This window comes from Malus sylvestris, chromosome 4 (assembly GCF_916048215.2).
Source record: "Malus sylvestris chromosome 4, drMalSylv7.2, whole genome shotgun sequence".
NCBI classification, from domain to species: domain Eukaryota; kingdom Viridiplantae; phylum Streptophyta; class Magnoliopsida; order Rosales; family Rosaceae; genus Malus; species Malus sylvestris.
In genome coordinates, this window is record NC_062263.1 from 2,639,746 (window position 1) to 2,657,464 (window position 17,719).

Below are 17,719 nucleotides of genomic sequence, written 5' to 3' on the forward strand. Positions count from 1 at the left end.
ACTTGACCGATTTTCTCTCATCTTATCTTCAATTGTGGTCACTATCACTTTACCTCGAATATCCTCGTTCTTAATCATATTCTTTATCGTGTGCTCACAATTCAAAATATTCTATGATGCAATTTTCAGCCTAACATGAAATAAATGATTTCTTGATTTTGTAAACTCATACAACAACGAAATTTGCAAATAAAGTTATATAAATTTGGAAAGTAATGTACATATCATTTTACATAAACTATTGATTCCAACAAGGGTAAGGAAATAACAAAGAGCCATCACTCATGTTCTATGACACTAGCCTTCATGCACGCGCTCACATGCGTACATAAGACATTTTTTTAATCACGATGTGCTACATGCGACTTACACGTTTTAAATGTATTTAGCGTAACAAAATGAAAGTTAAATATTTGAAATAAATGAATAATTTTAGATCATGTTAAAAGAAAACCCTCATAAACCAATTAAAGCAGCTGAATTCACATAATAAAATCGATCTCTATAGAATTTACATTAAGAATAGAAAAAATAATATTTAATAAACAATTGATTGAATCACATTATTGCTAGCATGTTGTGAGGCTAAGCCCACCCCCTCCTCCTTAGTGTAGATAATATCGTTTGTTAAAAAAAACAATCATTTGACAACTAATTTAATCACATTATTATTCGCATGCGAAATACCTTTTTTATAATTGGCATTACACACATCTTAACATGTTTTGAACGTGTTTAAAAATAGAGAAAATAATATTTAATAAACAACTTATTAAATCACATTATTGCAAACCCACCCCTTCTCCCTCTTAGTGTAGATAATATCGTTTGTTTAAAATAAAATCATTTGACAATTAATTTAATCATATTATTATCCGCGAAAGACCTTTTTTATAAACGGCATTACACGTTTTTTAAGATGTTTTGAACGTGTTTAAAATAGAGAAATTGAATCATATTATTGTTAACCTATTGTGAGGCACTAATTTGACACACCCCGACCGAGATCAAGGCATACTGGTCGTCACGTGAGAGTGACGTAGTCATGTTCACAGTGAGGAAGCAATAGAGATAAGAAATATACGAATAATTAAAAACCAAATTACTAGAGTGCACTACTAAACAGGAAGTGATACGAGTTAATTACCAAAGTAAATACTCCTAATTAGAGCATAAGAAGTCTAGGTGCAATCCAGTAGGACAAGTACTAGTTATACAGTACCAGGAATGTCCTACTATTATTTAGGTAGGTCAGAACCGCCGACGTCCTCAAGCCACCAACAACAAGCTTACTTAAAACCTGGAGGGACGCAAAACAGAAAACGTGAGTAGGCAAAAACAAATGTTTTACAAAACCATTTCATTTATCAACATATCTAACCCCTCACTATAAAACATGTATAATTTTTCCCAGAATCAAGATATAATCATATACATAAATATATATATATGTAAATATATCAATTCAAATCATACTTCACATAATCATATTCATATGTATGACATGCCAAAATGTAACAGAGTAAGCAATTCAGGTAAGAATACTTTCATATAAATGTAATAGGTTAACCGGAATCCCTGTAGTAATCTGTACGGCTGAATTCATAGCTCGAAATCAATCTAGCCGGAGTCACTATAATGACCTATACGGCAACATATTGCACAAGAGTCGGAACCAAACAAAAAGGTCTATACGACAATAATGGGTGTAATACAATCATGCTCAATATTACTATCATACATTAGCTGGGCGATAAATCGCTAGTCACCTACGAGTCGGAACCATAAATAAGGTCTGTACGACAAGACTATGCACCTAAATTGGATCTAATATGAGCATATGGTGCGGGATGTGACATAATAAACAGGCATGTGCCATATCTATGGCTAAATGACAATCACCCTAAGTGCAGTTTTATGAGCTCATCATTATTCAGTCACATATCGCATCATCGATGATTCACATAACCAAACGTAACTTACATAAGCTTACCTGAGTGTCCACAGCACCACAATTATATATATAATGCATCACATACCAATTCATACTTGAATTATAAACTTATATGCATGGCATTTAAGGCATAATCTCATTTTAACATATTTTTTGGGAAAATATCAAGTATATAATATATATTGAAAATCAAAAGCCCACTCACTGGTATGTCGAATGGTCGTAGCCCCCGAGTCACCCTTGGATACCCTCATCCTCAAAATAAGTATCACCTATATGCGAATTAACTATAAAAACATTATTTTAAAGCACATAGACAAAACTAGCTAATAACTTCTCATACAATGCTCAAAATGGGTATATGAATATACCACAGTGACCTACACAACCTCAGGATCATCCCCAAATTTTCAAATAAATTTTTGGACTCCTCACGCGCCGCCATGCGCCGACGAGTGCACGGCAAGACGCGCCGCCACGTGTAGGGAATCCTGACGGATTCCCTAACTGCCGTTAGGAATATTCCCTGAAATATTCCGTTAAAACCCAACTGTAATCGTTAACCCTAACTGACGTGTTAGCATATTCCGTCAAAAATGGCGGAATATTCCCCTTTCTTCTCCGGTGAGTCGTCGGTTTCTGGGTAAAACTTTAAAACCACTATTCTCCTTCGTTTCTTCACCATTTTTCATGAAATTGGTACCAAAATGAAGCTAATAACATGTAGAATCACGTTATACAAGTTTCAAGGCTTAAATTCTACTAGATTTTCCCCGAGAAAGGTCGATAGCTCGGCTTACCTAGAAACACGTCGATCTCAGTCCTCCGACGTCCAAATCCTTCCAACGAAGTACCCCGAAACTCGTGAGGACCTCCTTAAGCTTCCTATGTCCTTAAAATTCCCGGAAACATAAGGTTTTACGTGTGCATGAATAGTGCATAAAATCAGGGTTAGGGTTTCTCGAGTTTTCGAAGCATTCACGTCCAAACAGGGGTACCAATAGACTCAGGAGGTTACAATGAGTAAGAACCTTACCTTTAAAGCTTCGATCCGTGCCTGAAATGGGGAGTTCGAAGCTTGTCCGTACGAAGAGGGGAAAGAGAGAGAGAGTCTGAGAGAGATGAGAGGGTACGGGAGAGAAGAGATGGAATGAGTGTGGTGTGTGTGTGGTCCACGTGGGTCACCAATCCAAAACCACAAATAACCTCTAAGTCTCAATATGACACACACATACACTACAGTCTCAACGTCTAAAGATAAAACCATCCTTTCACGTCCTCGAGAATAAAATAATGCACATCTTCAGGACGGGCTGTGACAATATTGTAACATCCCACATCGTCCAGGGGAATGATCCTTAAATGTATATTCTCATCCCTACCTAGCACGAGGCCTTTTAGGAGCTCACTGGCTTCAGTTTCCATCGAAACTTCGAAGTTAAGCGAGTAGCGCACGAGAGCAATCCCATGATGGGTGACCCACTGGGAAGTTCTCGTGTGAGTTCCCAGAAATAAAACCGTGAGAGCGTGATCGGGGCCTAAAGCGGATAATATCATGCTACAGCGGAGTTGAGCTCGGGAAGTGGTCCCACCCGGGCGGGGATGTGACAAATTAATAACAAAGCACAAAAAATTAATTATTAAAAAAATACCGTTAAAATAATGAAAATGCCCTTACTTTATTTGATGCATTATTTTGGGATGCCTTTGAAATTTTTTGTCTTGGTGGCAATTAAAGCACCTGAATTCACATAATAAAATCGATCTCTTTACATCAAGAATAGAGAAAATAATATTTAATAAAAAATTGATTGAATTACATTATTGCTAGCACATTGAGAGACTAAGCTTACCCATCTCCCCCTTAGTGTAGATAATATCATTTGTTAAAAAAAAACAATCATTGATAACTAATTTAATCACATTATTATCTGCATGCGGAAGACATTTTTTATAACCAGCATTACAAGCATCTTAAGATGTTTTGAATGTGTTTAAAAATAGAGAAAATAATATTTAATAAACAACTTATTGAATCATATTATTGCTAGCCCCTTGTGAGGCTATGCCCACCCTCTCCCCTTAGTGTAGATAATATCGTTTGTTAAAATAAATAAAAAATAAAAAATTTCATTTGACAACTAATTTAATCACATTATTATCCGCAAAAGACCTTTTTCTATTACTTACGTTACACGCCTCTTAAGATGTTTTGAACATGTTTAAAAATAGAGAAATTGAATCACATTATTGCTAGCCTATTGTGGCGCACTTTTTTTTTAAAGCACAAAAAATACTATTAAAATGATGAAAATGCCCCTGCCTTATTTATCCTACGTTCGTTCCAACTAAAACCCTAATAACTCTTGTAGAGAAAGACAAAAAAAATTTTATCGATGGAACATGATTTTGAAGTTTTAATCTCTCGCCGACATGGATTTATCAATGAATGGTAATTATATACCTCTTGAATTTATTGACCCCTTGTCGACATGGATATATAGAGAAGAATTCCCAGAGACTATTATGATCTAGGTCGTGGAGTTGAGAGAGTTGCCACATCCCCTCTTTAAATGTCTACTTGCATTCACCAACTTGAAGGACTATTACATCATACCACACCCTAACCACCAAAAGTTACACCTTAGTCAATTCACAGAATCATAGAGCCGCAAAAAAAAGCATAGGTATTATAAGTTGTAATGGCCATTGGCCAACCCTATACGCATGGTTAGCCTATTTTATTTTCATTATTTCTAAAATATGTACCCAGATGTATCATTAAAGTAGGAGGAAACAAATTGGACATGCGACATCTCTCTCTCCTTCTCCTTTCAATGCTTCTTACACGAACAATTATATGAGCATCTTTAGAAACACCCTCTGTTAATTTCTCCTAGGTAGCATTCTTTAAACAAAAGCTGTTCAAATATTCTAACATACTCCTCAACAGATTCAAACTTTTCAGGAACACATTGGAGATTTGTTTTCCTTGGTGCACAGATACAAACTTCAATCAACTTTTCGTTTTTTAAATGTATGCAAAGATAAATTTACATTTTGAATTGAGTTTGAGAGTGTAGTCTAGGTAATAAAATTGGGTTTAAAAAGATATTAATCCTTTAATTAAAAATAACATGGGTGTAGAAAGAAGTTACAAGGGTTCCAATAAAATTTCCCGTTATTTATTTTCTTTGCAATGATAATGAAAGGAAATAAATTAAAAGGTATAAAAATATTTAAACATTAAATTGGTATTGAAAAGAAATTAAAACACAATGCTTTAAATCAATAAAAAACATTTAATAAATTTTTTTGAACAAACGAAAAAAGCATTTAATGATTAATTAAAAAAAATTGTAATTGCTATCAAATTTGGCAGCAATGGAGAGATGTTATTCCACGTCATGCCACAACACATTTGGCTTCTTGGTTGGAAAACATTGTTGTTATCTTTTTTTACAGTTATTGCTGATTTTGATATTTTGACATCTCATTTTGAGATGCTCTAACATTTCTCTTATATATTTGTTGAGTTTAACTCAAATCTATGCCGCTTAGTATTACAATATTTCTCTTCAATCATAAGTAAAAAGTCTTAGGTTAGATTATCGTTACAAACCAAATTATTACAATTAATTTATTGTAAGCTTAGTCTACTCTGATATAGTCAAAATCATTAATTTAGATAATCGTATGTGTTAGAAAAAACCAAAATCACAAGATATCTTCGAAAAAGTAAGCTCAATTGTCTCTTAGCACCTTAATGAAGATGACAACATAAAAAGAAGATGACAAAAAAGAAACACCACAAAACAGTATGAGACAAAGATCCTCACACACCTAAATTAGACGGAAAGAGAAATAACAAACAAACTCGAAAAGGAACATACGTTACAGAAGTGCTTGAAGTGAAGGCAACGGCGGAGTTTCGGAGTTCCTCCAAGTACTATGGGAGGGCATTCTATCGCCTTTAACGGCATCTTCTAAACCATAAGATTCAATCTCGGCCAATTCTTCCGGTGTCAGTTTAACAGTCAGAGATGCGATGTTCTCGTCAAAATTCGCGATCTTGGTGGTTCCAGGTATGGGACACACATCATTTCCTTGGTGATGAACCCATGCCAGCGCTAGCTGAGATGGCGTGCATCCTTTCCTTGTTGCAAGTTCACTAACGCGCTCGAATAGTGCTTCATTGTGCTCCACGTTTTCGGGTTGGAACCTGGCTAGATACTGCAACCAATGAATCATTAGACTGAAGAAGCATATGGCACGTGCTTCTTAAGAAAGCGCTTCTATAACTGAGAAATACTTAATGACTTTAGAATGAAAAAGTCTGTGACATCAAGAAACCTTTCGAGTATCATCAGGGGCAAGATTTTCGACGAACTTAGCACCTGATGAGAAGAATCCTCTTCCTAAAGGACAGTATGCAACAATACCAATGCCGAGTTCCCTGAGATGTTTAGGAAACTAAGATTAGAAAGAATGAACAATTACTACGGACTCTGTAACAAAATTAAGGTAGTTTCAATGACCCTCACCGACAAGTAGGAATGATTTCTTGCTCCGAATCTCTTGACCACAAGGACCACTCCAACTGAACAGCTGATATAGGATGAACAGCGTGGGCTCTTCTTATCGTTGAAGCTGAGGCCTCCGACAGACCAATGTACTTTATCTTACCCTCTTCAACTAGTCTCTTCAGTTCCCCAACCTTGTCAAAGACGTGATCAAGGAATTTAACAGGCCTCAGATGCATGTGCATATTGTTCTGTTGTAATTAAAAGGATACACAATTCAAGAGGTAATTAAGAAGACAAACCGTGACTTCGATGGGGATGGAGGTGTCAATGCGATGCTGATAATAGAGATCAACAGAATCGACACCCAAGCGCTTCAAGCTACTCTCGAGAGAAGTTCTCACATGAGCAGGGTCACCTCGCACCTCCATCTTGTACCCCTCCGCAAATCTGATACCAAACTTGGTGGCCAATTCCACCTTCTCTCGTACCCCTCCTTTCAGAGCCTGCTCCTCATCACTCGATTCAGCATTAATCCAAAACAAACCCAAATACCATGTTCTTGGTCCAGTAAATTCAACTAAATGCAGGACATATAGAGTGCACAATGCAACAATCTAAACACAACCCACAAAGAAATTATATCGTTTACTACTGCTGTTTATATAGAAGCATTTTTGCTCATAAGCGTTTTTGTTAAAAGTGACTTATACTATAAAAACTGCTTCCTTGAAAGTACTTGGAAGAGCTTCTTAAAGAAGCACCTGGCAGGTGCTTTTCCAGAAAACACTTGTACAAGCAAAAAGAAACAGGAAGCAAACCGATCAAAACCCGATTCAGTTCATCCTTCAATCCAAACAAACCGGCAAGTTCAGATAGATTGAAAATTACAAGTGACGAAGTGAATCATATACATAATTAACGTTATGGCCTACCCACCTTGCCAAGAAGAATTTCGTTGGTGAAGGGACCGTAGACGTCAGAGGTATCGAGGAAGGTGACGCCGGCGTCGATGGCGTGGTGGATGAGACTGATCATGTCTTGGTCGGGCTTCGGAGCACCGTAGAAGGCGGACATGCCCATGCAGCCAAGGCCTTGAGCCGAAACCTCCAGGCCTTGTGATCCCAACTTGATCCTCCTCACTACTCCTGTCATTGCTTGATAACTGCGGTTGTTGTTTATGACTGAATTGCCAGGTGAGGGAGTGAGACTGTGAGAGAGAGAGAGAGAGAGATGTGTGTATACATACATACGTATATATATACACACACACACACATATATATATGTATGTATATATGTGATATGAAGGATGGTGGCAGTTTGGTAAAATGAGGGAGCAGGAAAGATGGTGGTGGCGGGGCGGCGGTGGTGGAGTGGTAAGGGGAGTGAGTGAGTGAGTGAGTCATCTTCTACTTCTAGAAGGATAAGTAAACGTAAGGGCCTGCGTTACAGTGATGTTGACCAAAATGGAGGATATTGTTTGTATTGTATTGTCCGTCGGGATCAAGACGGCAAAGATTCAAGTCAAACAAACATTATTTCGTAATCACAAAAGTTTTTTCAAGGAGCTCCGGAGCATAGTGCGATCTTTCAGTTTAAATATCAATGGTATTACGTATTTTGACCAGTCCAATAGTGACTTTCGAAAAAATCTGTTTTTTCTTTTGAAAAAAAATGATATTATCTACGCTAAGAGTCTAAAACCTACTTCAACTCTTGAAGTAAAACTCAAATTCTAAGTTCTAAACTTATCCTAACTTGCTTCAACCTTTGGAGCAAATATGAGTTTTAATCCGAAACTCATTTCTGGGGCAAAGAGTTAGTGGGGCTAACCCATCATATATATGTATTTTTTAGTTTAATATTTATAAATTCATTGAATCCAATTACTAATATTCTAATATGATCAAAACCACTGGTAAAAAAAAAAAAAAAATCTAACGGTCCAAAATTTAAATCGAACGGCTAAAGTAGCTTAAAAAAAATATGTATTTCATATTCTTTCATAGTGTTCCACGAGTTTCATGATGTTGGTTTAGATGCTTTCATTCTGGGTTCATTTTTGTTTAAATTAGGCTCATTAAGTTTGATTAAACTCTTCATTTTCAATTGTACCAATTTATCCTTTTCATGTAAAACATCTTTCAGTGTAAAAAACATTAACCATCTATAACAATCTTTTATCCTTCTGAAACATATTTTTTCTTGCAGTTTCTAATCCCTACGCGCGGGCAATATTTCTGGTCATTTCTTAAAGTGGAAAAGAGTTCCCAGTTTTGATACTCAAACAGCACGTTGAAATTTACCAAATGTTTTCGTCTCAAAGAAAGCCATTACATACAATGTAGCATACACTACTTATTCTCGGAACCACGAGGAAATTCAGAAGAGCGTAAAGTACAAAGAGACATCACTATTACGACAGTGGCACTGCACACACTCATGCGGCTTTCCATGAAGACAGTGGCGGAGTTTCGGAGTCCTTCCAAGTACTAATGCCATCCATATATCTGTCACCTTTAACGGCATCGGCTGAAGCATAAGATTCAAGCTCGGCCATTTCTTCTGGTGTCAGTTTCACAGACAGAGCTCCAATATTCTGGTTAAAATTCTCAATCTTGGTGGTTCCGGGTATGGGACACACATCATTCCCTTGGTGATGAACCCAGGCCAGTGCTAGCTGAGATGGCGTGCACCCCTTCCTTGCTGCAAGATCACTAACCCGCTCAAATATTGTTTTATTATGCTCTAGGTTTTCGGCTTGGAACCTGGGTAGATACTGCAACCAATAAACCACATATATAAGCATATACAACATAACTTTGTAACAACACAATACAGACTCCTCGGATTGTAGAAAAGAAATCAATTAAGGCAGGTTCAGCTGACAGTATACTGTTAATCTACCCTCTAATGCCGAAATAAATCATGTCCACTTCGATACTAAATGAGAAATAAAATCTTTACTGCATGAATTCCGCAAGAGGATAGCCTGCTAGGAGAGATTACTAAACTTCGTGAGATCATTCCTAATTTGAGGACTTAAGGTATTCACAATAATAGCACGAGGATGCTACAACGTAATTTCCTAAATTGAGGACATAAGGATATTCACAATAATAGCATGAGGATGCTACAATGTGTTGGAATTAAATAGAATTCAGTTTTGTTCAAGTGTTTAAGAAGGAAGAAATCAATAGAAAAGTGTATGTCTAGTCTCATAAGACAAGTGTATGCTTTAGATCTTTGTTTTGAATCAAGGGCTGAGATTGCTCTAGATTAGCTTGTAAGGAAATATCCTAAGTTGATATTTATTGAAATATCTGTGATTACTTCACAGATAAGAAACCTTTCACATTCCCCCCGATTCTGTGTTCTCTATTTCATTTTTCTTGTCTGCCTCCAGGAACCAAACTAACTCACCAGAATTTATCATGGCCTCAGAGCTTAGGTTCTGATCAAATTCAGGACTGGGCGTTTTGTGTGTGTGCTTCGTATCTCTGAAAAGGAAAGGGAAAAAAACATACCCAGATCGTGAAAATCTCATCTGTTCTTACAAAGCCTCACATGGTTACTTCGAGCAGTGGAGGAGATCTGAGGGCTCCTATTTTCAATGGGATCAACTACGACTTTTGGTCCATCAAGATGAAGACCATATTCAAATCACATGATCTCTGGAATTTGGTGGACAAGGGTTATGAAACTGTAGAAACTGAAAATGATTCTAGCGATGAAGATCAACAGTCTGTGAGGAAGATAGCAATGAAAGTTAATGAAACAAGAGATGCAAAAGCTCTTGGTATCATTCAAGGGGCAGTGTCTGATGAGATCTTTCCTCGAATCTCAAACTTTGAAACCTCCAAGACTGCATGGGATGTTCTTCAACAAGAATTTCGTGGTGATAAAAAGGTTAGGTCTGTCAAACTACAATGTTTAAGAAGAGATTTTGAGTACACTAGGATGAATGATGGTGAAGCTCTATCTGTTTATTTAACAAGATTGACTGATATTGTGAATCAAATGAAAACTCTTGGTGAAGAACTGACAAATCAAAGATTAGTGCAAAAGATACTTATTAGCTTGCCTAAATCTTATGATTCCATCGCATCTATTATAGAAGAAACTAAAGACCTTGACTCCATTGAGGTTCAAGAAGTGATTGGTACATTGAAAGGCTATGAGCAGAGGTTAAATATGCATTCTGAAAACTTAGCTGAAAAGGCTTTTACTAGCCTAAGTGTGACTGAGAGAGATAGCAGTTACAGGGGTCAGGGGAGCAACTCAAATCAAAAGAAATTATGGAAAGGAAAAGGGAAGAAATGGGACAACAACCATACTTCACAATCAAAATCAGAATCTAGCAGTGAGTCTACCAAAACCAAGTGTAAAATCTGTGACAAATTACACTATGGTGTTTGCTGGTTCAAGGGAAAACCCAAATGCACCAAGTGTGACAGATTTGGCCATCTAGCAAAAGATTGTAATCCAAGAAGGAACCAAGTTGTCAACTATGCACATAGAGCAGAAGAAGAGGAAGTAAATGTCTATTATGCTTGTAGTGTTGCAAAAACTGAAAACAAGAAAGGAATCTGGTATATTGACAGTGGATGCAGTAATCACATGACTGCATATGAATCCTTACTGATCAACATTGACAGAAGCTTCAATTGCAGAGTTAAAATGGGGAATGGACAACTAGTGGAAGCTACTGGAAAAGGAACTCTTGTTCTAGAGACAAAGGGTGGAAGAAGATTCATCAAGGATGTAATACTTGTACCAGGTCTTGATGAGAATCTCCTTAGTGTGGGACAGATGATTGCTCATGGTTACTTCTTACTTTTTGGAGACAATATGGTGGAGATCTTTGATGACAGAAGCCTCCAAAACTTGGTAACACAAGTTGGCATGACAGAAAACAAAAGCTTTCCACTTATGCTAGATTACAATGATTCGATTGCTCTAAAAGCAAGTGTTGCAGAAAACTCTTGGTTATGGCATAAGAGGTACGGACATCTCAACTTTCACAGTTTAAAGAGATTGGAGAAACTACAAATGGTGACTGGTCTTCCTGAGTTACAAGAGACTAAAGAACCGTGTGAAGGTTGCATATTGGGGAAGCATCACAGGGACTCTTTTGAAACTGGAAGTGCATGGAGAGCAAGTCAACCTCTAGAACTCATACACACAGATGTGTGTGGTCCAATGAAGACACCTACACTCAGTGGGAACAGATATTTTCTGCTATTCATTGATGACTGCACCAGGATGGTTTGGGTATATCTTATGAGAAACAAGAGTGAAGTCTTTTCAATCTTCAAGAAATTCAAAATGATGGTTGAACTTCAGAGTGGTCTCAAGATCAAAAGACTAAGAAGCGACAGAGGTGGTGAATTCACTTCACTTGAGTTCCAAGAATTCTGTGAAGGAGCAGGATTACAGAAGCAATTGACAGTGGCCTACACACCACAACAGAATGGTGTGGCTGAGAGGAAGAACAGGACCGTGGTTGAAATGACCAAGTCAATGCTCCATGATAAGAAAATGCCACTTTCTTTTTGGGGTGAAGCTGTCAATACATCTGTGTATCTCCTAAACAGGTGTCCAACTAAAGCACTTGAGAAGAAAACACCGTTTGAGGCATTTAGTGGCAGAAAACCAAGTGTGAAGCACTTGAAGGTGTTCGGATCAATCTGCTATGCACAGATACCATCTCAACTACGACACAAGCTTGAGATCAATAGTGTCAAGTGTGTCCTTGTAGGTTATGGAAGCTGTGAAAAGGGCTATAGGCTCTACAATATTGAGTCACGTAAAGTGATTCTCTCAAGGGATGTGGTGTTCAAGGAGAATGAAGCATGGAATTGGGAAACCAATAACATAGACACCATCTCATTTCCACTAGCAATGGAAGAAGCACAAGCTGAAGTGCAAAATGTGAATGAACCTGTTATACAAGATGAGAGTCAAACTGATTTTTCAACTCCAACACAAGGATCTCAGTCCTCTACTTCAAATGCAGAAGGACAAGAATTACAGGATTCCTCCCCTGAATCAACTCCATCGAGAATGAGGAGTTTAAATGAGATCTATGCAGTGTGTAACTATTGTGTTGTTGAACCAGAGAGTTTTGAAGAAGCTGAGAAGGATCAATCCTGGCAGAAAGCAATGAGTGAAGAAATTGCCATGATTGAGAAAAACTCTACTTGGAAATTGGTAAATAGACCAAGTGATAAACCTGTGATAGGTGTGAAATGGATTTACAAGATCAAACTGAATTTGGATGGATCAATACAGAAGAACAAAGCAAGATTAGTTGCCAAGGGCTACTCACAACAACCTGGGGTAGATTTCAATGAAACCTTTGCCCCAGTGGCAAGGTTAGACACCATTAGAACCTTGATTGCTCTTGCTGCCCAAAAGGGATGGAAACTTCACCAGTTAGATGTCAAATCAGCTTTTCTAAATGGCATTTTGGAGGAAGAAGTGTATGTGGATCAACCACAAGGATTTGAAGTGCCAAATAAAGAGGAGAAGGTCTACAAGTTAAACAAAGCACTGTATGGACTCAAACAAGCCCCCAGGGCTTGGTACAGTGAGATAGATTCCTATTTCAGCAAGAGTGGATTTAACAAAAGTCCTAGTGAAGCAACATTATATACAAAAACTGGTGAGAACTCTGAGATGCTTATTGTGTCTATATATGTTGATGATGTGGTCTTTACTGGTAATTGTGAAGAAATGATTGAAGAATTCAGAAGGGAAATGATGAGACAATATGAGATGTCGGATCTTGGCTTGTTGCATCACTTCTTGGGAATTGGAGTAATACAAGAAACTACTGGGATTTTCATACATCAACAGAAGTATGCACAATCACTGCTTGAAAGATTCAATCTGAAAGGATGCAAATCTGTGGCAACACCATTGATCACGAATGAGAAACTTTGTAAAGTGGATGGTTCTGAATCTGCTGATGAATGCTTATACCGAAGGATGGTTGGAAGTCTGCTTTATTTGACTGCTACAAGACCTGACATTATGTATGCAGCCAGTCTCTTATCAAGGTTTATGCATAATCCCACGAGAATTCACATGGGAACTGCTAAGAGAGTACTAAGGTATATCTCAGGGACCTTGGATTATGGAATCAAATATGAAAAGGGAGAAAAAGCAATTCTGGTAGGCTTCTGTGACAGCGATTGGGGTGGCAGTGAAGATGACATGAGAAGTACCTCAGGATATGCATTTACATTCGGTTCTGGGATATTTTCTTGGGCTTCTGTCAAGCAACAAAGTGTTGCATTGTCTACGGCTGAAGCAGAGTATGTGAGTGCTGCAATGGCTACCTCCCAAGCTATATGGTTGAGGTTTGTGTTAAAGGATTTTGGTGAAATGCAAGTGGATGCTTCACCACTTATGTGTGACAACACATCAGCAATAGCTATGACCAAGAATCCTATTTTTCATCAGAAAACCAAGCATATCAAAAGGAAGTTTCACTTCATAAGGGAAGCCTTGCAGGAGAATACCATTGAACTGATCTACTGCAAATCACAGGATCAAATGGCCGACATCTTCACCAAAGCTCTACCGAGGGAAAGGTTTGTCTATCTCAGAGGAATGCTTGGGATCAAAACCAGAATTCATTTAAAGGGGAGTGTTGGAATTAAATAGAATTCAGTTTTGTTCAAGTGTTTAAGAAGGAAGAAATCAATAGAAAAGTGTATGTCTAGTCTCATAAGACAAGTGTATGCTTTAGATCTTTGTTTTGAATCAAGGGCTGAGATTGCTCTAGATTAGCTTGTAAGGAAATATCCTAAGTTGATATTTATTGAAATATCTGTGATTACTTCACAGATAAGAAACCTTTCACATTCCCCCCGATTCTGTGTTCTCTGTTTCATTTTTCTTGTCTGCCTCCAGGAACCAAACTAACTCACCAGAATTTATCACAATGTTCTCTAATGTGCATATGAACAAACCTTTCGGAAATCATCGTTGGCTAGATTGTCGACCAAATTAGCGCCTGATGAAAAAAATCCTCTTCCTAGAGGACTGTATGCAACAATACCAATGCCAAGTTCCCTGAGAAAATAGGAAAACGAGATTAACATCTACTGCCACCTCCGTAACAAAACACTTAATAAGTCCTACTAAGCCTCACCGGCAAGTTGGAATTATATCTTCCTCCACATCTCTAGCCCACAACGACCACTCCAACTGCACTGCTGTTATTGGATGAACAGCATGTGCTCTTCTTATTGTGGAAGCTGAGGCCTCGGATAAACCAATGTACTTTATCTTACCCTCTTCAACTAATTTCTTGAGTTCCCCAACCTTGTAAAGACATAAAGAAATTTAAGGAATCATGATGCAAATGCTCTAGTAAAAAAAAAAGCGACATAGCTACAGCCGACAGATAATTATACAGTGGTTTGTTTAAACTAATTTGGATACAATACATGACCTGGAGACAAACGGAATCAAGTTGACGAATTCATAAAATATGTGACTTGTTAAAATGATAGAAGACATCGTAAATCTCCAAATAACTTCCTGAAAATGCAGATGCTTACTCACGCTGAATAAGAGTTGGTTCTCTTCGAGTACCGTTCTTACAAATACACCTGTCATGTTTTCTTAGTTCATAATATTCTATGAAGTTGTTAACCACATTGTTCAGCAATTGCAATTAAAAGGAGATTAAAACTTAGTGAGTGAAGATAATAAACCGTGACTTCAATGGGGACACGGGTGTCAATGCGGTGCTGATAATAGAGATCAACAGAGTCAATGCCAAGGCGCTTCAAGCTACCCTCAATAGCAGCTCTCACAAACGCAGGGTCACCTCGAATGACCCACTTGTTATCCACAGAGCTGCTACCGAATTTCGTGCCCAATTCAACCTTGTCTCGCACCCCTCCCTTGAGCGCCTGCTCCTCATTAAACCAACAAAATCCAATTCACTCCATCATTAGTCAGCTCAATTCAACATCAATCCAAACAAAACCCACAAACCAATTACATATAAATTCACTACAGGAACAAGAGTACATCGATTCGAACCCAATGCACTTGATCATCAGTTCATTCCATTCAACAATCCAAACAAAACCCACAAAGTAAATTTCTATTTTACTCTCTCTCTCTCTCTCTCTCTCTCTCTCTAGAAGAACAAGAGTGAAGCCAACCCAGTTCATTTCATCATCAATCCAAACAATTCCAAACCCAAAAGTTACTGACAGAAACTCAGAGTGACTGATTGTGATTGTGACTTGTGAGCAAAAAAGTCAAACAATACTTTACCTTGCCGAGAAGAATTTCGTTGGTGTAGGGGCCGTAGACGTCGGCGGTGTCGAGGAGGGTGACGCCGGCGTCGATGGCGTGGTGGATGAGAGTGATCATGTCTTGGTCTGGCTTCGGAGGGCCGTAGTGGCCGGACATGCTCATGCAGCCAAGGCCTTGAGCCGAAACCTCCAGGCCTTGCGATCCCAACTTGATCCTCCTCACTACTCCTGCCATTGCTTGATAACTGCGGTTGTTATTTTTATCTGAATTGCAAAGTGAGGAGTGAGAGTGTCTCTGTGTGTGTGTGAGAGAGAGAGAGACGTGTATATATACGTGTGTGTGTGTGATATGAATGGAGGCAGTTTGGTAAAATGAGGGAGCAGGAAGGATGGTGGCGGTGGCGGAGTGGTTGGTGGAGTCGTAAGCGGAGCGAGTCATCTTCCATTTCTAGAAGGATAAGTAAACGTAAGGGACTGCGTAACAGTGATGTTGATTGACTGAGTGTATCGTGTCTTTCAGGAAAAAAACAAAAGTTTCAGTCTCAATATAATTTATATAAAAAAAATGTTAAATGATGAAATATTTTCTCATAATACACACGTAAAAAAATAATAAAGATAAAAAAAATTACACATATATTGCTATGTTTTTATGTCACTGGTGAGCGGAGACTTAAATTTTCCGACACCAATGATGGTGGCTGCCACAATTTCCGGCCCTAGCGGTCGGTGACATGTAGGCCTGACAATTCCTGACATGACACGACACAAAATTAATAGGTGTTCGGGTCGACACGATAACGAATCAGGTCGTTATCGGGTAACCCGATAAACACATGTTAAGATAACGGGTTGGTTCGGGTATACATGTGGATAACACGAAACACGATAAACAGAATATTAATTTTATAATTTTATAACCCTAAAAAAATAATATAAAAATAATATATATTAATTTAACAATTTTATACCCCTAAAAACTATAATATATATATATATATATATATATATATATATTAAATTAACTATAATAATTATAATAATTATATATACCCGAATAATTATACCCCTAAAATATGATGGAATATGATGGAATATGGATGTGCATTAAGGCGCGACATCAGATGATATAGTAGGATGGGATGATTATCACATGAATACAAATGGTATATGCCTTTTGATTCTTGCCACGTGGAATGCATCAGTAGGAGATTTTGACTCCTTATGCAAGTATGGGTTTGATAAAATAAAGGACATAATTATATCTCCAAGCAAACAGTACAATTCAAATTGATTTGAGATGTGTGGTGTAAGATCCCACATCGCCTAGGGGTGTGGATCCTGTAAGCCTCATATGTATATTCACATATCTACGTAGCACGAGGCATTTTGGGAGCTCACTGGCTTCGGGTTCTGTAGGAACTCCGAAGTCAAGCGAGAATGGCGCGAGAGCAATTCTATGATGGGTGACCCACTGGGAAGTTCTCGCGTGAGTTCCCAGAAACAAAACTGTGAAGGCGTGGTCGGGGCCCAAAGCAGACAATATCGTGCTACAATGGAGTTGAGCTCGGGCCGGGATCTGACAATTTGATATCATAGCCAATCGCTCATTGGCTTCGGGTTCCGTAGGAACTCTGAAGTTAAGCGAGAATGGTGCAAGAGCAATCCCAAGATAGGTGACCCACTGAGAAGTTCTCACGTGAGTTCCCATAAACAAAATCGTGAGGGCGTGGTCGGGGGCTAAAGCGGACAATATCGTGCTACGGCAGAGTCGAGTCCGGGCCGGAATGTGACATGTGGCATATGGACGTGTGGATTGGATCAGTTTGGTTGGCAGATTCAAGTGTGGACGTGTGGACGTGTAGCTTTTATCTTGTTTGAAAAGTCAGCCATCTGGAAGATAGGCTTTAGCCTATGCCACGAATCAGCATCTCATTCTACGTGTGGATTTGA

The 17,719-nt window shown here is 38.2% G+C and overlaps 3 protein-coding genes across 3 annotated transcripts in view; all 3 read right to left on the bottom strand.

The window, feature by feature from the left end:
• Positions 1 to 5,562: 5,562 nt before the first annotated feature.
• LOC126617840 (probable aldo-keto reductase 2) lies at positions 5,563 to 7,906 on the bottom strand. Its single transcript, XM_050285924.1, has 5 exons — positions 7,417 to 7,906; positions 6,780 to 6,983; positions 6,499 to 6,671; positions 6,308 to 6,410; positions 5,563 to 6,187 (listed from the first exon to the last, which is right to left on the bottom strand). The coding sequence occupies exons 1-5, from the start codon at positions 7,726 to 7,728 to the stop codon at positions 5,849 to 5,851; spliced, it is 1,131 nt and encodes a 376-aa protein (XP_050141881.1). The 5' UTR covers positions 7,729 to 7,906; the 3' UTR covers positions 5,563 to 5,848.
• An 847-nt stretch (positions 7,907 to 8,753) lies between these two features.
• Positions 8,754 to 16,213, bottom strand: LOC126617839 (probable aldo-keto reductase 2). Its single transcript, XM_050285923.1, has 5 exons — positions 15,786 to 16,213; positions 15,212 to 15,412; positions 14,644 to 14,816; positions 14,462 to 14,564; positions 8,754 to 9,258 (listed from the first exon to the last, which is right to left on the bottom strand). The coding sequence occupies exons 1-5, from the start codon at positions 16,203 to 16,205 to the stop codon at positions 8,920 to 8,922; spliced, it is 1,236 nt and encodes a 411-aa protein (XP_050141880.1). The 5' UTR covers positions 16,206 to 16,213; the 3' UTR covers positions 8,754 to 8,919.
• LOC126617848 (uncharacterized) overlaps positions 16,035 to 17,719 on the bottom strand; it is a 48,388-nt gene continuing 46,703 nt past the window's right edge. The window contains exon 8 of the mRNA XM_050285939.1: positions 16,035 to 16,279. The gene's annotated coding sequence lies outside the window, so the exon portion shown is untranslated. The remainder of the gene's footprint in view (positions 16,280 to 17,719) is intronic.

What these genes read in the sequence shown, in the direction of transcription:
- LOC126617840 (XM_050285924.1), bottom strand. Translation starts at nt 7,728, where the DNA reads ATGTATGTATACACACATCTCTCTCTCTCTCTCTCTCACAGTCTCACT. An exon ending in ACGAAATTCTTCTTGGCAAG is followed by an intron (nt 6,984 to 7,416) that starts GTGGGTAGGCCA and finishes GATGAGGAGCAG; the next exon opens with GCTCTGAAAGGAGGGGTACG. An exon ending in CCATCCCCATCGAAGTCACG is followed by an intron (nt 6,672 to 6,779) that starts GTTTGTCTTCTT and finishes GTCTTTGACAAG; the next exon opens with GTTGGGGAACTGAAGAGACT.
- LOC126617839 (XM_050285923.1), bottom strand. Translation starts at nt 16,205, where the DNA reads ATGACTCGCTCCGCTTACGACTCCACCAACCACTCCGCCACCGCCACC. An exon ending in GTGTCCCCATTGAAGTCACG is followed by an intron (nt 14,817 to 15,211) that starts GTTTATTATCTT and finishes TGTCTTTACAAG; the next exon opens with GTTGGGGAACTCAAGAAATT. An exon ending in GATATAATTCCAACTTGCCG is followed by an intron (nt 14,565 to 14,643) that starts GTGAGGCTTAGT and finishes CTATTTTCTCAG; the next exon opens with GGAACTTGGCATTGGTATTG.